The sequence below is a fragment of the Athene noctua genome, chromosome 5 (assembly GCF_965140245.1).
Source record: "Athene noctua chromosome 5, bAthNoc1.hap1.1, whole genome shotgun sequence".
NCBI lineage: Eukaryota > Metazoa > Chordata > Aves > Strigiformes > Strigidae > Athene > Athene noctua.
The window spans coordinates 24,231,070-24,246,134 of NC_134041.1; the positions used below are offsets into that span (position 1 = coordinate 24,231,070).

The 15,065-nt window shown below is 36.1% G+C and overlaps 1 protein-coding gene across 6 annotated transcripts in view; it reads right to left on the minus strand.

Annotated features, from left to right (window-relative positions):
- Positions 1–15,065, minus strand: part of VAV3 (vav guanine nucleotide exchange factor 3) — a 172,993-nt gene that overhangs the window by 80,065 nt on the left and 77,863 nt on the right. For all 6 annotated transcript variants that reach the window (XM_074906706.1, XM_074906705.1, XM_074906704.1 and 3 more), the window contains 5 exons: positions 14,024–14,092; positions 11,435–11,521; positions 10,900–10,985; positions 10,391–10,523; positions 9,951–10,060 (listed from right to left, as the gene is read on the minus strand). In XM_074906706.1, the coding sequence (XP_074762807.1) occupies positions 9,951–10,060; positions 10,391–10,523; positions 10,900–10,985; positions 11,435–11,521; positions 14,024–14,092 (485 nt within the window). The remainder of the gene's footprint in view (positions 1–9,950; positions 10,061–10,390; positions 10,524–10,899; positions 10,986–11,434; positions 11,522–14,023; positions 14,093–15,065) is intronic.

A 15,065-nucleotide genomic window follows, 5' to 3' on the forward strand; every position in this document is an offset into this window, starting at 1 on the left:
TGGTATTATATATAAAAATGTAAAGAGTAGAAGCAACTAGCATCTGCAGCCTTTGGCTCCTGGTTATGGGTGTCAATCTCATAGCACAGCACTAGCAACAAGAAGGTATCCTGCAGCAGAGCACCCTGCAAGTCTACCATCTTGTGGTTTCGTATTCTGCAAGGAGTTAAAGGAAGAAGACTTCAGAAGACAGCACAAATTCTCTTCTTTCTTTTATTCTAAATCTATTTACTATCACCTTTAATGCTACCAGTTAGAACCTGTAGTTTAGACAACCTGCCTGCAAAGGTCCACTGCTATCCTCCACTAGCCACCAGTTCTTCTGTCTTTCTGTATTTTGAGGGCCATTTCTTTTAATTGCTTCCTTGGCAGCTTTTCAATACTAGCTTGACTTAAGCAATTAAGACCTGTACAGATTCCCACTCACCCTGAGTCTAGGCCACTGAGAAGGTGTTGCTTATACCCTTTACAAACATCTCAATTAATACTGAAAAATTGCTCCTCTGAAGTACTTAATTAACAACTCCACTTCTCCTTCCCAGACTTCAAGTATTTCTAAACTAAACATGTTTCTTCTTAAACTGGAAGGAAAAAAAGTATTACAGGGTGGGGGGATAAAGAAAAATGTTTGATATTCCTTGGATAGATGCACATCATTTTGTCACCACGAAAAGCACATACATGCTTAATTGCAGGAACTGCAGCACATGTAAGAAAATAAAGAACAAATACATCACAAAGAGTAATGCAAAAGTAACCCTTTGCAAATGGATTAAGAAAGGTCTTTTCAAAAGTGAATTAGACACAAAACAAGACAGGGTATGAACAAAATCAGGTGCTGACCTAGCCCATTGAGTACATCACTTGTTCTGTTAAATACAGAGGAAGCAAAGGCATTGTAAACACTGACTGAATCGAGCCATTTTTCTCAGGGGGCTGATGATAAACCTCACAGGTATCATTTAAACCCAGAGATGCTCCTCCAGATTATTGTAACTCAGTGGGACTGTCAACTTGGATAGAAAAGGAACCTTCTCTTCCCCCAGAGGCAGCTCCACAAACATGTTTTTCTGAGTGACCCAGAACAGCATTAAGTGCCCAGATATGGATGCTCTTGGGTTGGGAAAAGGCTGGCCAGCAGAATCACAGCTTCTGCATAACAGCACAGCAAGACAGCTGCCCTTTCTCTGGGGCAGAGTTTTTCCCCCAAAGGTAAAAACATGAGAGGACATTCTAACGATACTTCTTGGTTTGGGGTTTTGACTCGTTTTTACAGAAATGTTATTTGGGTCAGATTTTGAGGATTTTTTTCCTGTATCAGTCTTTTTAAGAAATGCAATAATGTCACAAGACATTACGTAGGGTTAGATGGGTTAGATCATATGTAGATGTTTACAAAATATCCCATAATTTTTAAAGTGCATAATATTTTAAACTGAATAGCCATTTCACTTGATTAAAACTTGGCTTTAGAGAATAGTTAATATATGTATGCCCACCTGTGAGCCCAGGGGCATAACAAATAAGCAGATGCATAAAGTATCAGATAAGGAGCCTGCAGTGAATTGCAACTGGTTTAAGTATTAAAAGAAGAAATACTACAGGGAGCTCAGATAAAACTCAATACCTTGAACTCTCCTCAACTCTCAACCCCAAGTTAGACCTTTGCATCTGAGACCTGTTATTATTCTGCTCTCCATGTTATGCTTATAATAATTTAAAATGCTCTGTACAGAACTGTTCAGAATTATGGACACCCTGAGCACGAACTGCTGAAGAACATTTTCAAGTGTATGTGACATGAAATCTGATGCTGTACTCTTGCAGTATAGCCTATAAAGAAAATGGCAGAGGTTAATACCAGAGGACACTGAAAATTTTCATTCCACTTCACTTATTGTATTGCTATTTGACATCACTGCAGAAAATGCATCAATAAACCTAGATCTGTCAGAAGTATTTCTAAGTTATTAATTGCTAACAGAAATTATTTATGAAGACACCCTAAGTTAAAATTTCTGTTCTGTGCCAAAGTGACTTCCTTTCAAAATTTTAAGCACCTTTGAAGATAGCAACTGAAGTTAGTACAACTGGTACTAAGCATCTAAGAAAAATATGGAAAATTTAACTAGGCAATAACATATAGCTAACATTTGACACTCATTCAAATTTTTTAAGTAATAACACAGACCGCAGAAGTTAAGAAACAGAAAACCATATATGTTGCTGTCAAGACAAAGCTTTCAGCCAAATCTCATATAAGGAATTTCATGAAAAGTTGGTCCCAAGAGATGTTCAACCTCACTCCCTGCTCTGATATACAACAAACTTCCCTTAGAATCCTGTTCGTCACAAACAGCAGAATTAGCCGTGCATTTACACTATCCTTTCTTTCCACAGGAAACATTTCAGCTCTGTGCAACTATCACCATTACAACTGATCACTTCATACAATATGGTCATAGAATTAGAAGGCATTTGTGTAATAAATTAACAACAATGCAGAAACAAAACCACAAATAAATAATGTTTTTTCAATTTTACAAAGATTTTATTATTCACTGTAAAAGGCAAAAAGAGAAAAAGGCATGCTTAGGCAGTATTCTCATGAAGAGGTGGGCAATGTCATTTCACAAAGGATGATTTTCAGCTTCTTTTCTATCTTCTCAGGAGCAGTGCTGATTAATTACAGCTTAATTCTTTTTGTCTGTTCTAGCTAGGCTGTTCCATTTCAGAACTATCTTTGAAGATGCTATTTACTAAATTAATCAATCAATCAATTCTCCATATGCTAATACTCAAACATTCTGGTTTGTCACATCAAAGAATCTCCATCAAGATGACATGTTATATAATTAAATTAACTATACCAGAAGTAAATTGTGCTTTTGATCAAGAACACAAAACTTCTAAGACTTTGCTAGGAAATTTGCTTATTTGATCATATGATGAGTGGCTTTTTTGAGATCAAGGAAATTATCTTGTTAACTTTTTGGAAATGTACTGCATTGTTTCAAACAAGATAATGGCTTTTCTTCTTATCAGCCTACTTGCCTGAAAAGCATGGGAGATGGCCTGCTTTGAGCTAACCTATTCCTGTATAACATTTTTAAACACTATCTGATAGGAACAAAGCTCTGTCACACATCAGCATTTGTAAATCAAAAGCATCAATGCTTTATATACTTTGATATTCGCTGGCTAAGTCTTATTTGTGAAAGTTCCAAGTCTTACAAATACAAATTTACAAAGTTGCTTGTCTTGGTAAGCTTAAAATATTTTATCATATATTTACACTCAACTGAAGACAAATGTCTATATTTTGGAGTAAAAAATGTAAAAATATAGGATGTATACAGTCATAAACTTGTAAATTACCAAACACCTAAACCTGCTAAGAAAAAGAAGTAGCATTGGTTTACAGGGAGAAGCTAGGATATCTGTTCTTCTAGCCAAAGAAGCAATGAAGCAATTCCATGTTTAAAGACAAAAAAAAACTAGCAGCATGCACAAAAAGCAGTATTTAAAGGTGGTATTTATCTTTATGATGTAGTGTCACTACAAATTTATTTCATTGAGTTTTAAGAAACATTGATTAATTTTCATAGTAATATACCTCACATGTTGTAAGGTAAATTCCAAAAACACAAGGACTGGGAAATCTTTGATTTTTGTGAACCAGAAGACATAATATCAAAGTATATTTATCATCTACAAGTATTTACACACTGTTTTCACAAATTCTGTTTTGCTTTCACATTCTATGTTGTCCTTATACTGTGCCCTTAATCACATACAGAATCTTCACACAGCTCTTGCTGTGTCTGGAATAATCTTAATTACATAACTGTATGTTGTGGATGGTTGCTGATAACCCTGAACAACATCTGATCAGAAACAACTGGAGTCATAGCAAAGAACAGGCAACCATTCTGGTTTCACAGACATGAACTTGACATTCATTTTTGCAGTACTGAAATATTTATACTGATGGAGAAGCCCAGGCAGACATGTTTGTTTATTGCTTTGGTAACCTATGTGAGGTTGGTGTAAGTGAAACACCTTTGCGAGCTATTTGAAAAATGCAGCAGATATCTAAGGCTTTTAAAGTGCTCTGATAAGAAAGCTTTAATTTAATATGTCAGTGTTCAATATGTCAGAGCTCAAATATTCTCTCAGAAGAAGTCTTAATGCATATGCATTATTAATGCACTATCTGAGGGAATAGATCTGTTTGAGCTGAATCTGACCAAAGTCATTAGTCACAGAGTGCAAACCGAATTTGGGAACAGGTATGATAATAGGCAAGAGAACACTTTTCACCTATCTTGTTCCTTGTACTAGTTTTCTTTACAATTTAAAAAACCAATGAGCTCTATCTACAATTTACATAGCTCGCCTAATCTAAAATGTTGCGCGCGCACACCTATCGGGTTTGAGAATGAAAGAATTTCAGGATTATTTCCTTACAAACAGATGATGTGTTCTACATCCCTTGAGTTACAGGGTGTAAATTTATGTCTAACTGAAATAGTAATTTTTAAAAAAACATATTAAGACTGTACCCAAGCGGCTGTAAAAACTCTGTAGTGACCTAAAACTTAAATACAGTGTAATTAAAGCTAAACCATGTCATGTCTGAAATCTCTTTTATTTGGATATTTAAAAAAAAAAAAAATCAGATTCATTAACTCCATGCAATTAATGCATACACTAATCATTATAATGATCATGTGTTTCCCACTGATTTTTCAGGCATTACTAATTAGACGTGACATTAATATTGCAATTGCAGTAACAATGTCAAAGCAGAAACTACAATCATAGGACTTCTGAAGGTGAAATTTTAACTAAGTACATTCTTTAAAAGGCCTGTTCCTCTGCCTGCAAGATGTTTTCATGCACTTCTCAGTTTGTGAAAGAGATGTTGAGTAAAGCCTAATTAAAAGGCATGTTACAACACTGTTGCATGAGACTGTGCAATATTCGTTCTGTGCATCTTGAAATCCAGCAGTACTAAAAACCCAAGCTGACAAGGCCCTCAGCAACCTAAGCCCTGCAGGAGACTGAAGCAGACCATCTCCACACCCCTTCCAACCTAAATTCTTCTGTGATTACATTTTAAATTGCATTTCTATGTAATATGTTCCTATCTAGGAATATACACTGAAGCCAGGTTTGCTGACCACCATTATTAGAGTGGATTACAAAGCACAACTGAGAAACCAGAGAAAGACTTAATTATATTGGCAAACTAGACATCATGATGACAAATTCAGCACAAACCAATAGAAGATATTGCATGCTGTATTACACTAATGGATTCCTATATTATATTAAGTCAGTGGAAAAATATAATATGTGGCCTTTCATGGAAAAGGTGTCTGCCACTGTGAGGAAGACAACACACCAACTCCACGCTCTACTGTGATCAATAAACAAACTACACAGAAATATTTAGTGGATGGAAACAAACATTTAGTGTCAACATGAGACAGCTGTAGTAATAATCAACATATTTTCTTTCAGTGTTTATTCTAGCAGCTTCTTATGAAATAAAAGAGAATTAAATTCATCACAGTAATGACAAGAAAAGCAGTTGCCACATAAGAAATTAAGCCTGATAATTAGCTAAGTAGTTCCAAAACACCATAACTGCAGCATATACATGCATATAACTTCAACTTTCAAGGAGTTTTTTCTTTTAATAACGAATGGCTAGCATAAAATCATTGACATATATTAGTCAGGTATTTTTAAAAATAAGCATGTTGAAAATAAGAAAAGCATCTGTGGGAGAGCTTTCAAGGGGACAAAAGAAAATGCCAACCAGTGCTCCTACCTTCTGACATAAGCTGAATTACATAAAAAGTATCAATTATGTAATTTGTAGGTATATTATAAGACATTACATATTGGTTCTGATTCTTCTGGTTGTTTTTAATATAGGAGAAAAGAGATTAGGTAGGATATGTGACTAAAAAAATCTAATAAAATTGTCTCTTACAATTGCAATCACTTTTTCAGTTTTTGATGGCTTAGTTACAGCAAATAAACTATGCACTTCATCACGTTGCTGACAAACTTTCACTTAATACATGATGTCTCTAATTTGGCTGAGTAATTTGGTGCAGTAATTTGGCTGTACACTTCTATTAATATTATCTTGGAAATGGAATGACTTTGCATTTAAACCAATGCTATTGGGCATGCTAGATTAAATTTAAACATTCCATGTCTAATACAGTAAAGTATTTGTAGTACTATCTTTTAAAAGGTGCTTATTTACCCATACAGTTATAGGCTCATCCATTACTATGAACAGAGTTTCGAGAACAAAATAGCAACTGCCCAAATTAACCACTATCACTGTCAAGTATCACTTCTCTTCCAAGGCAATAAGCAGTTATGCTCCCCCTGTGCATGCAAAACCACCCTTCACATCAGTGAGGGAACAGGCAGAGCAAGAGAGAACTCAGCTATATGATGCCACTCAGACATATGATACCATCCTCCACTGGTCTCTGCCTGATGGCTTTATGAAAACCTCTCGCAGCCATGAAATTTATTAGTCTAAGCAAAGTTCCAGCTTCAGGAGCTTCACTGCAATGTTAACTGTGCTGCCCCAGTGTCCTGCTTCATTTTATTCTCATCTAGAAAATCCTGTGCTCCCAAATAACGAACAATTTTGACGATTGTACATAATAAACTTTTTCTGGTTTTGTTTTTGAAGGTTGTACATAATAAACTTTTTTGGGGGTTGTTTTTAAAAATAAAGGGGGGGGGGGGGTGTGCAGGAGGGAGAGGAGGTGACCCAGCTTCAACTGTGGAGATCACTGTGGATTGGTTATTATTCAGTGCAGCTGTGCCACAGTACCATTGCTGCTGAGGATGTAGTGTATGAACAGGCTTCACGAATAAAACACATGAAATTCTTACGAAAAATAAAAATTGAGGTGTTTTGGTACGATATGTTTTCTAAATAAAGCAACAGTCTCAGGAAAGCAGCAAATACATACTGTAGCAACAGAACTGCCATATGAATAGTAACCCATTGTGCCCAACCTCCCTCACACCAAAACAACTCACCACATACCACAGTAACACCAGAGCTGGCTAAGAGGTAGAATATTTCCACAGCTTTGTCAAACTAGTTTTCTAACAGAAAATCTTACTAGTCTGACAAGTAACACTCTGGAAATAACACCAGGATTTCATCCTTCCTTCCAAGATTTTCCATATCAAGTCTGCCTAATGTATTCCTGCCGTCCAAAGCTAAACCAAGTCCAGCCAGCAAAGCAGTGATCTCCTCTATTTCATACTTCATCAATAACATAAGCTTCCCTATCTGGAGGCAAATTCTCATCTCAATGACACCAGCATGTCAAGTGTAGGTGCCTTTTCAGCAACATAACTATTATCACTGTTGTTCATACACTGGTATAAACAACTAAGCTCCTAAAAAATAAAAATAAAAAATTACAGCCTAGCTAACATAGTTATGCCAGTAAAACTGTTCTAGTGGCAACAAGGTTAATTCTTAGTTTAAAAATAGCAAGAAAGATCCTAATTTGTTCTGTTGTCATGTTCTTAGATTAACACTCACACAGACCTGACTTCAGAGAGAATGCTATCCTAAAGGCAACAAAACTGCATTGAAATTTCTGTCTGGAACTCAGTAAACAACATCATTTCTGATAATCAAAAAAGAATGTAATTCACCCCTTCAACTGTGCTGTTTTTGCAGTCTCAGTACAAATTTTAAGTAATGAGAAGTATTTTGCCCATAGAAGCAGTAATTATAATTGAGTATGATGAATAAGAGCATAATTTCAATCATGACTACTTTACAGAGTAGAATCACACTAGAACAGATAACCTACACAGTAGGCAATGAGACCCATGAAAACAACAAATCAGACCAACCAATTGTTCGTTCAAAACACTTAGCTTAGTTTGTTCCCAAATACAAATTCTTGTGCTTCAGTATGCATTAGATTACAATTATCACTACATACACCAGGATTTTGGGAGAGCTGCTGAGGGGAATATGCTGTGAAGGCAAATCTGTGTAACAGAGTTGGGGGAAAGGTATAAAAACTTCAGAAAGGATAAAAGCTCCATGTTGTTTTCAATCCTAGTGGTTTAAAGGTAGCAAAAGCATTGCCCAAAGCAAATAATGCCACTATATCCTGTTGCACCTCAGCCCTGACCTTCAGCAACCCTGCAGCTCCAGTTCCCATGCCTCTGTGTTACAGCCTTTAACGGGAAGAAGTTATACAGAGGTGTGGGTTTACGAGAAGGACAAACATCCATGCAAGACAAGGCTCACACCACCACTCATTTTCAACAATCATCTCCCTCCGCCCAAGAGGAAAGAATAGCAGATTAACTTGACAACCATTCAGGTCCCGTTTGTTCTGCTCACACAGGGCAACTGGCAGCAGTTTAACCATTGCTCGCAAAGGCGCACTTGTGAACAGCTCATGAGCGCTGGCTGGTGCCTAAACACTGCATAAAGCAGCTTGCACTCACTCACCACACACAGCAGTGGGAGGCGGGATCCTGCACAGAACAATAAAAATGTTTGGGAAGAACCGAGGATATGTTCTGGAGAAAAAACATGGTGCTCTTACTGCCCTCCTTAGCTCCTTGGCTGACTTCTGGTTTGGTTGGTAGGTTTCTTTGTGCACTGGGACATGACAACTGTAGAGTGATCACTAGTTGCAATGCCACAGCTGATAAATCCGAGTTCCTCATGCTTTTCATACATGTTTTATCTATATTTAAGTAAATATCAATAATGACATTACAAGAAGTGCAGCGGGGAGGGCACAGGAACAGAAAGAGGGAAAGTACTCGGCTTTCTGCCCACATACGAAAAAATGTTCCCATTTGTTCCCACTATGCTACCCTGAATTTTTTTCAAAACACATGTCATTTTTGTCTTCAATAAAAACCAGCAAGTTGGGAACCCTAGTAAGCAGGCCTTAAAATATTTGTCAAGCCCAGGCTTTCCTCCCTTATGATTTCATTTAAATCATTAGCACTCATCATACTAAGGTTTTAAAAATATAAATACATATATATAGTTTATGAGCAAGTTTCACTCTTATCAGCTCATAATAGCCTTTCTCCCAAATCTATATCCCTTTACCATCACATTCAAAACAATCTTTATTAATGCAGTCTCTCTATTTTTGCTAGGAGTATCTCACTCCCCCTCACACTTTTTTTTTTTAACCATAAAGCAAGCATCGCCCTGTAATCCAATTCCCTTGTTCATATGTTTTAAATTTAATCAGAATACCTGAGGTGTCAATAATCATGTTTGTCTTTCTGACAAGGATCAGAAATGGAAATAAAGCTCATACTGCACAGGAATAATGTAATCTGCAGTGGTGCATCTGAACAACTTGTCAAGAAATCTAAAGCAACCTCCTCTTTTAGTCAAAAACATATAAAGGAAATCAGTCTTTTGAAACTAAATTTAATAAGCCAAGCAACTTGATCCAAATACTAAACAATAAATTAGTTAAAAGCCACTAGGAAAGATGCCAGGATCCCCTCTCAAATCATCAGCATCAGCTTTCAAAAAATATATTTCAATTAATCAAAACAAAAATGGGAGAGGAAAAATGTCACTGTTATATATTTCTTGCTAAAATAATTAGTATTTCCCCCTGGTTGCTTAAGACAGTATTACTAAGCAGCAAAGTTAGGAAGTAATACATAGCCTAGAGTGCCCTCTTTCTTTTCCAAGAAGAGTTTCAGGGAAATACTCTGTTAATGAAGGTGTCAGTTAGTCAGTTGTTTCCCAGGAAGTCAAATAAAATAGATAACTAGGCTGAACTTAAAAAAATCTGAACATGAAAGCAGTTCAGCATAATTTAAGTGATATCCTTACACTGGTGATGAGCATGATTCTACCTTAATTAAAATGTACTTACAGTGCCATCTGAAATTGTTCAAGCCATTTTTTCTTCAAGTCTTTAGTTTTGCAATAAACTTCTAAACCATTTTGACCTTGGATATGAATGAGGTAGAAGCCATAAGACCACTGCATAAAAAGATCGAAAATACAAAGTCATCAGTTATGAAGAAAGGAAAAGAAGGAAAAAAAAAAAGATAAAAAATATTTATATGGGCCTTATTTCCCCGATTTTGGGAACAGCAAGACCATTTTATTGTGTTCACTTAGGAATGATTTGCTCAAACATTTTAATGACATCAAAATGAACAAAGTTGAAATGCCTTAATATTAATTTCAGCTGACATTTAAAACATAAAACTTTGTAAATAAATTGTATATACGTTCTGAACTCCTACAAAATGTTTCAAATTGCTGCTAAAAATACACATTTTATATGACTTAGCAACAAATATTTACCTTCTTATTTTCTTTATCAGTAGTGGGGTTATTTGTGATTTTATATTTCTGAAGATCTATTATTTCCTTCATTTCATAATTATCACCTCTCCGTTTGCAAACAATTACAGCTAGATCAAACAAGAAGATATGCCTATGAAAATATAAAGATGATTAAAAACACTCCAGAAAGCCAACAACCAAAGTCTTTATTTCACACACTTTTGCTCATGGCACTTAAAATTTTGAAGTTGAACAACTAAACTAATGAATAACAAAACAAAAAAACACTGAAAGTAGTGGTTTGCTAGAGACTTACTACTTATAAGGGACTTAGGTGATCTTAGATGATGTCATAACAGCTAACCTCAAATAAATTACTTTGTAAATTCATATGGCAAATGGTGGACAGGCTCTGGGAATGCACAGTGAAATGCAGAGTACTCCCAAGAATTATTGAGCTGATCTCAAATCTAAAAAGAGAGTTTTACAGGCTTTTTAAGAGCAAACACCAGAAGTTATGCCATCACCTGTCTTGCCTCGCACGTTTGTCTAATGTAGTTATCCTTATTTCCCCATCACCTTGAGGTCTTCCATACTGTAAGAGGGAATGATTCTGCAACAGAAGTAATATGTATGATTCAGTATAGCAAAAATGTCAAGATAACAACACATTCAAATGCTAGACCACTCACACCTTTTACCCCAAAAAAGACTTTTCAGGCCTGATAACACCTTTTCCTCATTATCATCTAAACTAAATAAAGTAACAAGTCAGCCCATTCCATTTTTGTCTTCAAATGGGAAAATATTTCCATTACAGAAAGACCTGAGTCATTGTACAAATACAAACCTTTAACTATGCAAATATAATTTAACTGAACAGACTCCCAAAATAGCAGAGATTTCTGTACATAAATATTCATGTCATTCTAAACCAATCATAGCACACTTAAACATTACCAAGGGTACTATAATTTCATATGAAATAAGGAAAAAAATCCATCTATCAATATATTTGATCAAAAGTGATTAAGAACTGTATTTATGAAAAATATCACATACCAGATTCTCTATTGACAGTTGAAACTGTCTAATTTCACGGAGTGTTTCATTATCTCTCTTTACTTCATTTACATATTGAGCCAAGTCCTAGAGCATCAACAGAAAAAGGGAGGGAAAAAAATCTTTTCCATAACAGATTATTTTAATACATTATTTGGCAAATTTATTTCTAGTTTTGTCTTATCTGCCTATTTCATATTGTTTTTAAAAAAAGTTACCTTTAAATTTCTAGAATTACCAATATGTGCGTCTAACTAAAGAAAGAAAAAAGCCTCTATATATCTTCAATAATATTTACAATTTTCTTCATCATATCTATTGTAATACAATTTTAGTAGCAAGAAAGAAGGAAACACATAATAAATTGTAAAAAAGGGCTGATTTTTTCTGAATTTCATTAATGTCTTGTTTTCAAAATTAAAAATGGAAATGCAATTTATGCAGCACACTGCCAAAAAAGCAGTCAACAACATCCAATATCTGAGAATAAGACAGAAGCTGAATAGAACATATAGTAGAAAATGTATGTAAGGCAGCTTGAAAGCAGCACATAAGGTGTAAACGTATCATAAGCCTGGGTGCTTATTAGGAAAGAAGCAGCTACTGCCCCAGTAGTGGGATCTTGCTCTTACTGTTGCACAGCAAAAAGAATCCATTACACAGCAAATTTTAAAAGGGGCTTTTAATGGGATATACTACCTGAAGTCGGAGGTTGAGATCATTATTGTGCCCTTTACCAGAACATGTGCTGTATACATTTCACTAAAGCCTTTAAAATGATCTGAACATGCTTGAGTAATAGTAACAATTTCTGGAGCTTCTCTGTTTATGGCTAGAGGTGAGGAGTGAGCAGGAGTGGTAATTGGTAAGGTCAGGGATGCTGAAAGCAGTAGTTGGAAAAGGCATTCTGAACTTCACAGCTTGCTTTTACGGTATCCCTTGAACATGGTCACAAATTTGGAGGGTGGAAGAAAGATACATCTTCTTCGTAAGACCTTTTTAATCAGATCTAAAAGTAGCTGCAATCAATACGCTAACTTCCCAACTGAATCTGTGCAGGACACATTCACATCAGTCTTAAAAGAGTTAGTGTAGAAATTAAATAACTTAAATAACCTTTTTTTCTTGCTACTAAAAAATCTGACAGCATAATCCTTCCTAGAATTTTCTTTCTTGAGGGGCAGTACCACTTTGCTGGCAGTTTTTCCAAAGACATGTTATTTTTGATCAGACATGCCAGTGTCTTCAGAAGCAACATACCGATGCTGTAGTTACTTCTACTATACTGGCAGAGACTATTGTAAGAGGATACAGTAAATCATGAAGAAAACAATGCTGCAGTCTTAAGGAGAGATGATCATACCTGGATTTTTTTGGTGGGTTAGAAGGGCAGGGTGTGAGGGGTGGTTTGAGGGAGTTTTTTAATTGGCAGGCTATGTCCTGCCAGCCAGCATGTAACTGCCACAGCCACTCTGGCAAGAGATTTCTTAATTGGTCTTTTACTTTCAGTCCAACAGCCACCAAAAACAATGAAGCCAGCAAATGGGAAAGGAGAAAGTGGGGCTGGAAGGAATAAAAAAACAGGGTTATTTTCCTAGCCAATCTGCAGCAGCCAGGATGCACGGCTTGCCACTAGATGGAAGCAACACTGTGCCATCCCATTTCAGGCATCTCTCCTTAGGAAATTATGGTGGCTCTCTCTGCATTTACTGCACAAAACCAGATGACAAAGAAGGGGAACCAAAAATCTCCTTTGTGAGAGTCTGTATTCCAGGCATTCAAGACAGTCACACAATATGACACAGCTGCATGACCCAAAACTAACTTAGTCTGACTTCAGCATCTTCTGTGAACCATACAGGTTACAACAGAAGGAGATATGACCTATGCAGTGTTGGCTTCTTTCCCACTTTCCCCACAAAGTATAGAAAAAAATTTCACTATTCCAGTGCATGAATGTCACAATCCATGCCATGAAATCAACTGAAGCAGAACTCTCCTTCATTTCTGAAGCTGTGCAGAGGAACACACCATCTATTACCTCATATGTAAGTCAGGAAAGCTATCCTGTAAAGCATTTCTACCACCTGCAGGTGAATATACAGCAAGAGATACTTTACCTCCAGAAAGACACTACTGCTTTCAAAGGTAAAGCCACAGAGATCGTATTACAAGGACAGAAAAAAAGTTTTGTAAAGAAAGGTAACTGTTTACATCTCACTGGGAAACTACTGACCTGGATTAGAATTGACTTACAGGGGTAGAAATATTCCTAAATTTTGGATACGAGACCAACATTACTGAAACACCTGATTTTCATCCCATGACAGCAAAATGATGTAGAAGTAAATTGAAATAAGTTCCATTTCATAAACTCTCCACTTCAGAAAACTACTGAACTTGTTTCCCAGACTTGGGCAAGGCCCTCAACTACATACTTGCCCTGACATACTCACAAAGGTCAGAGTGACCTGTAAAAACATGTTTGATCTGCTGTGAATAACATTATCTCCTCTAGGAAATACAGTTCTGAGCTACCGTTTTAACTGCCAGCAAAGACAGAAATACTTCATTGCCATGAATACTTGCCTTCATTGCATCAAGTGCCAGTTTTAGATTTGCCTTCTCCATGGGCTCAGTAGTGTGCTTTACCAGCTCCTGTGGACAGAGCAGTTAAAAATTTTCACCCACTGTTTTCAGTTTACAAATTGAAGTTGTCATTGCTCATACCCCACTGCACCACCACACCCCACTCCCCCAAAAACAAGGAAGAAAACAAAACTAGAAAACACAACTCAAGAAGTCACATTTTCATCCCCATAGTGAGCACCCTATTACTGAGTGAAGACTACTGCAAATAGATAATTGGCAAGTGTTTAAGAACCACTGCTGTATAGCCTAAACACTGACCTTATCTGACAATCAACCATCATTAGAAGCTAATTTGGTCTGTCTAGCACTTAAAACTTGCCAAATCAGACCATTACTGTATGTGCATGCTGAAAGCACAGATAAACACTTGAGTTCGTATGCACATTACTATACAGTAGACCATCCCATTCCAAAGCATGCACTTGTCTGCAGAGAGGGATGTACACTTGCAATAAAATCTCAGCTAAACTGTGCACTGCTTAAGAGAAGTCACTGTCTCATTATGCCTAAGATAAAGCTGACTCAGAAGGCATATTTAAATCAAATGTAGATGTTTAAAGTTTTTAGCCACTTCCCATATGGAAAATAAAGGGGCTTTTTTTGTTTTTATAAAGTGAAAAATAACCTCTTGGGGAAAGAGGTTATTTCTTCTTTATAATTTGAGAAGAGAATTATACATTTCAGCTAACATAACTACTTGATAAAATCATAGGAAATCAAGGAATAAGTATTTATGCTTCACATTATAATCCTAATAATTTGCTGGATTTTTTTCTTTCAAAGCCTGTAAAATATTTCTTTCTTGTAACTACAGTGTCACACAGAGCATAGTGACATATTGTATATCACCTTTTCATAATATTCAGATTGATTATAAAATCATGAGTCAGATCTCTGAAGTTTTTTTTTAAAAAAGCAGTTGTACCATTCATTTTGGTTCTTTCCAATTTTCCAATGATCAAAACATTGATGACTCATA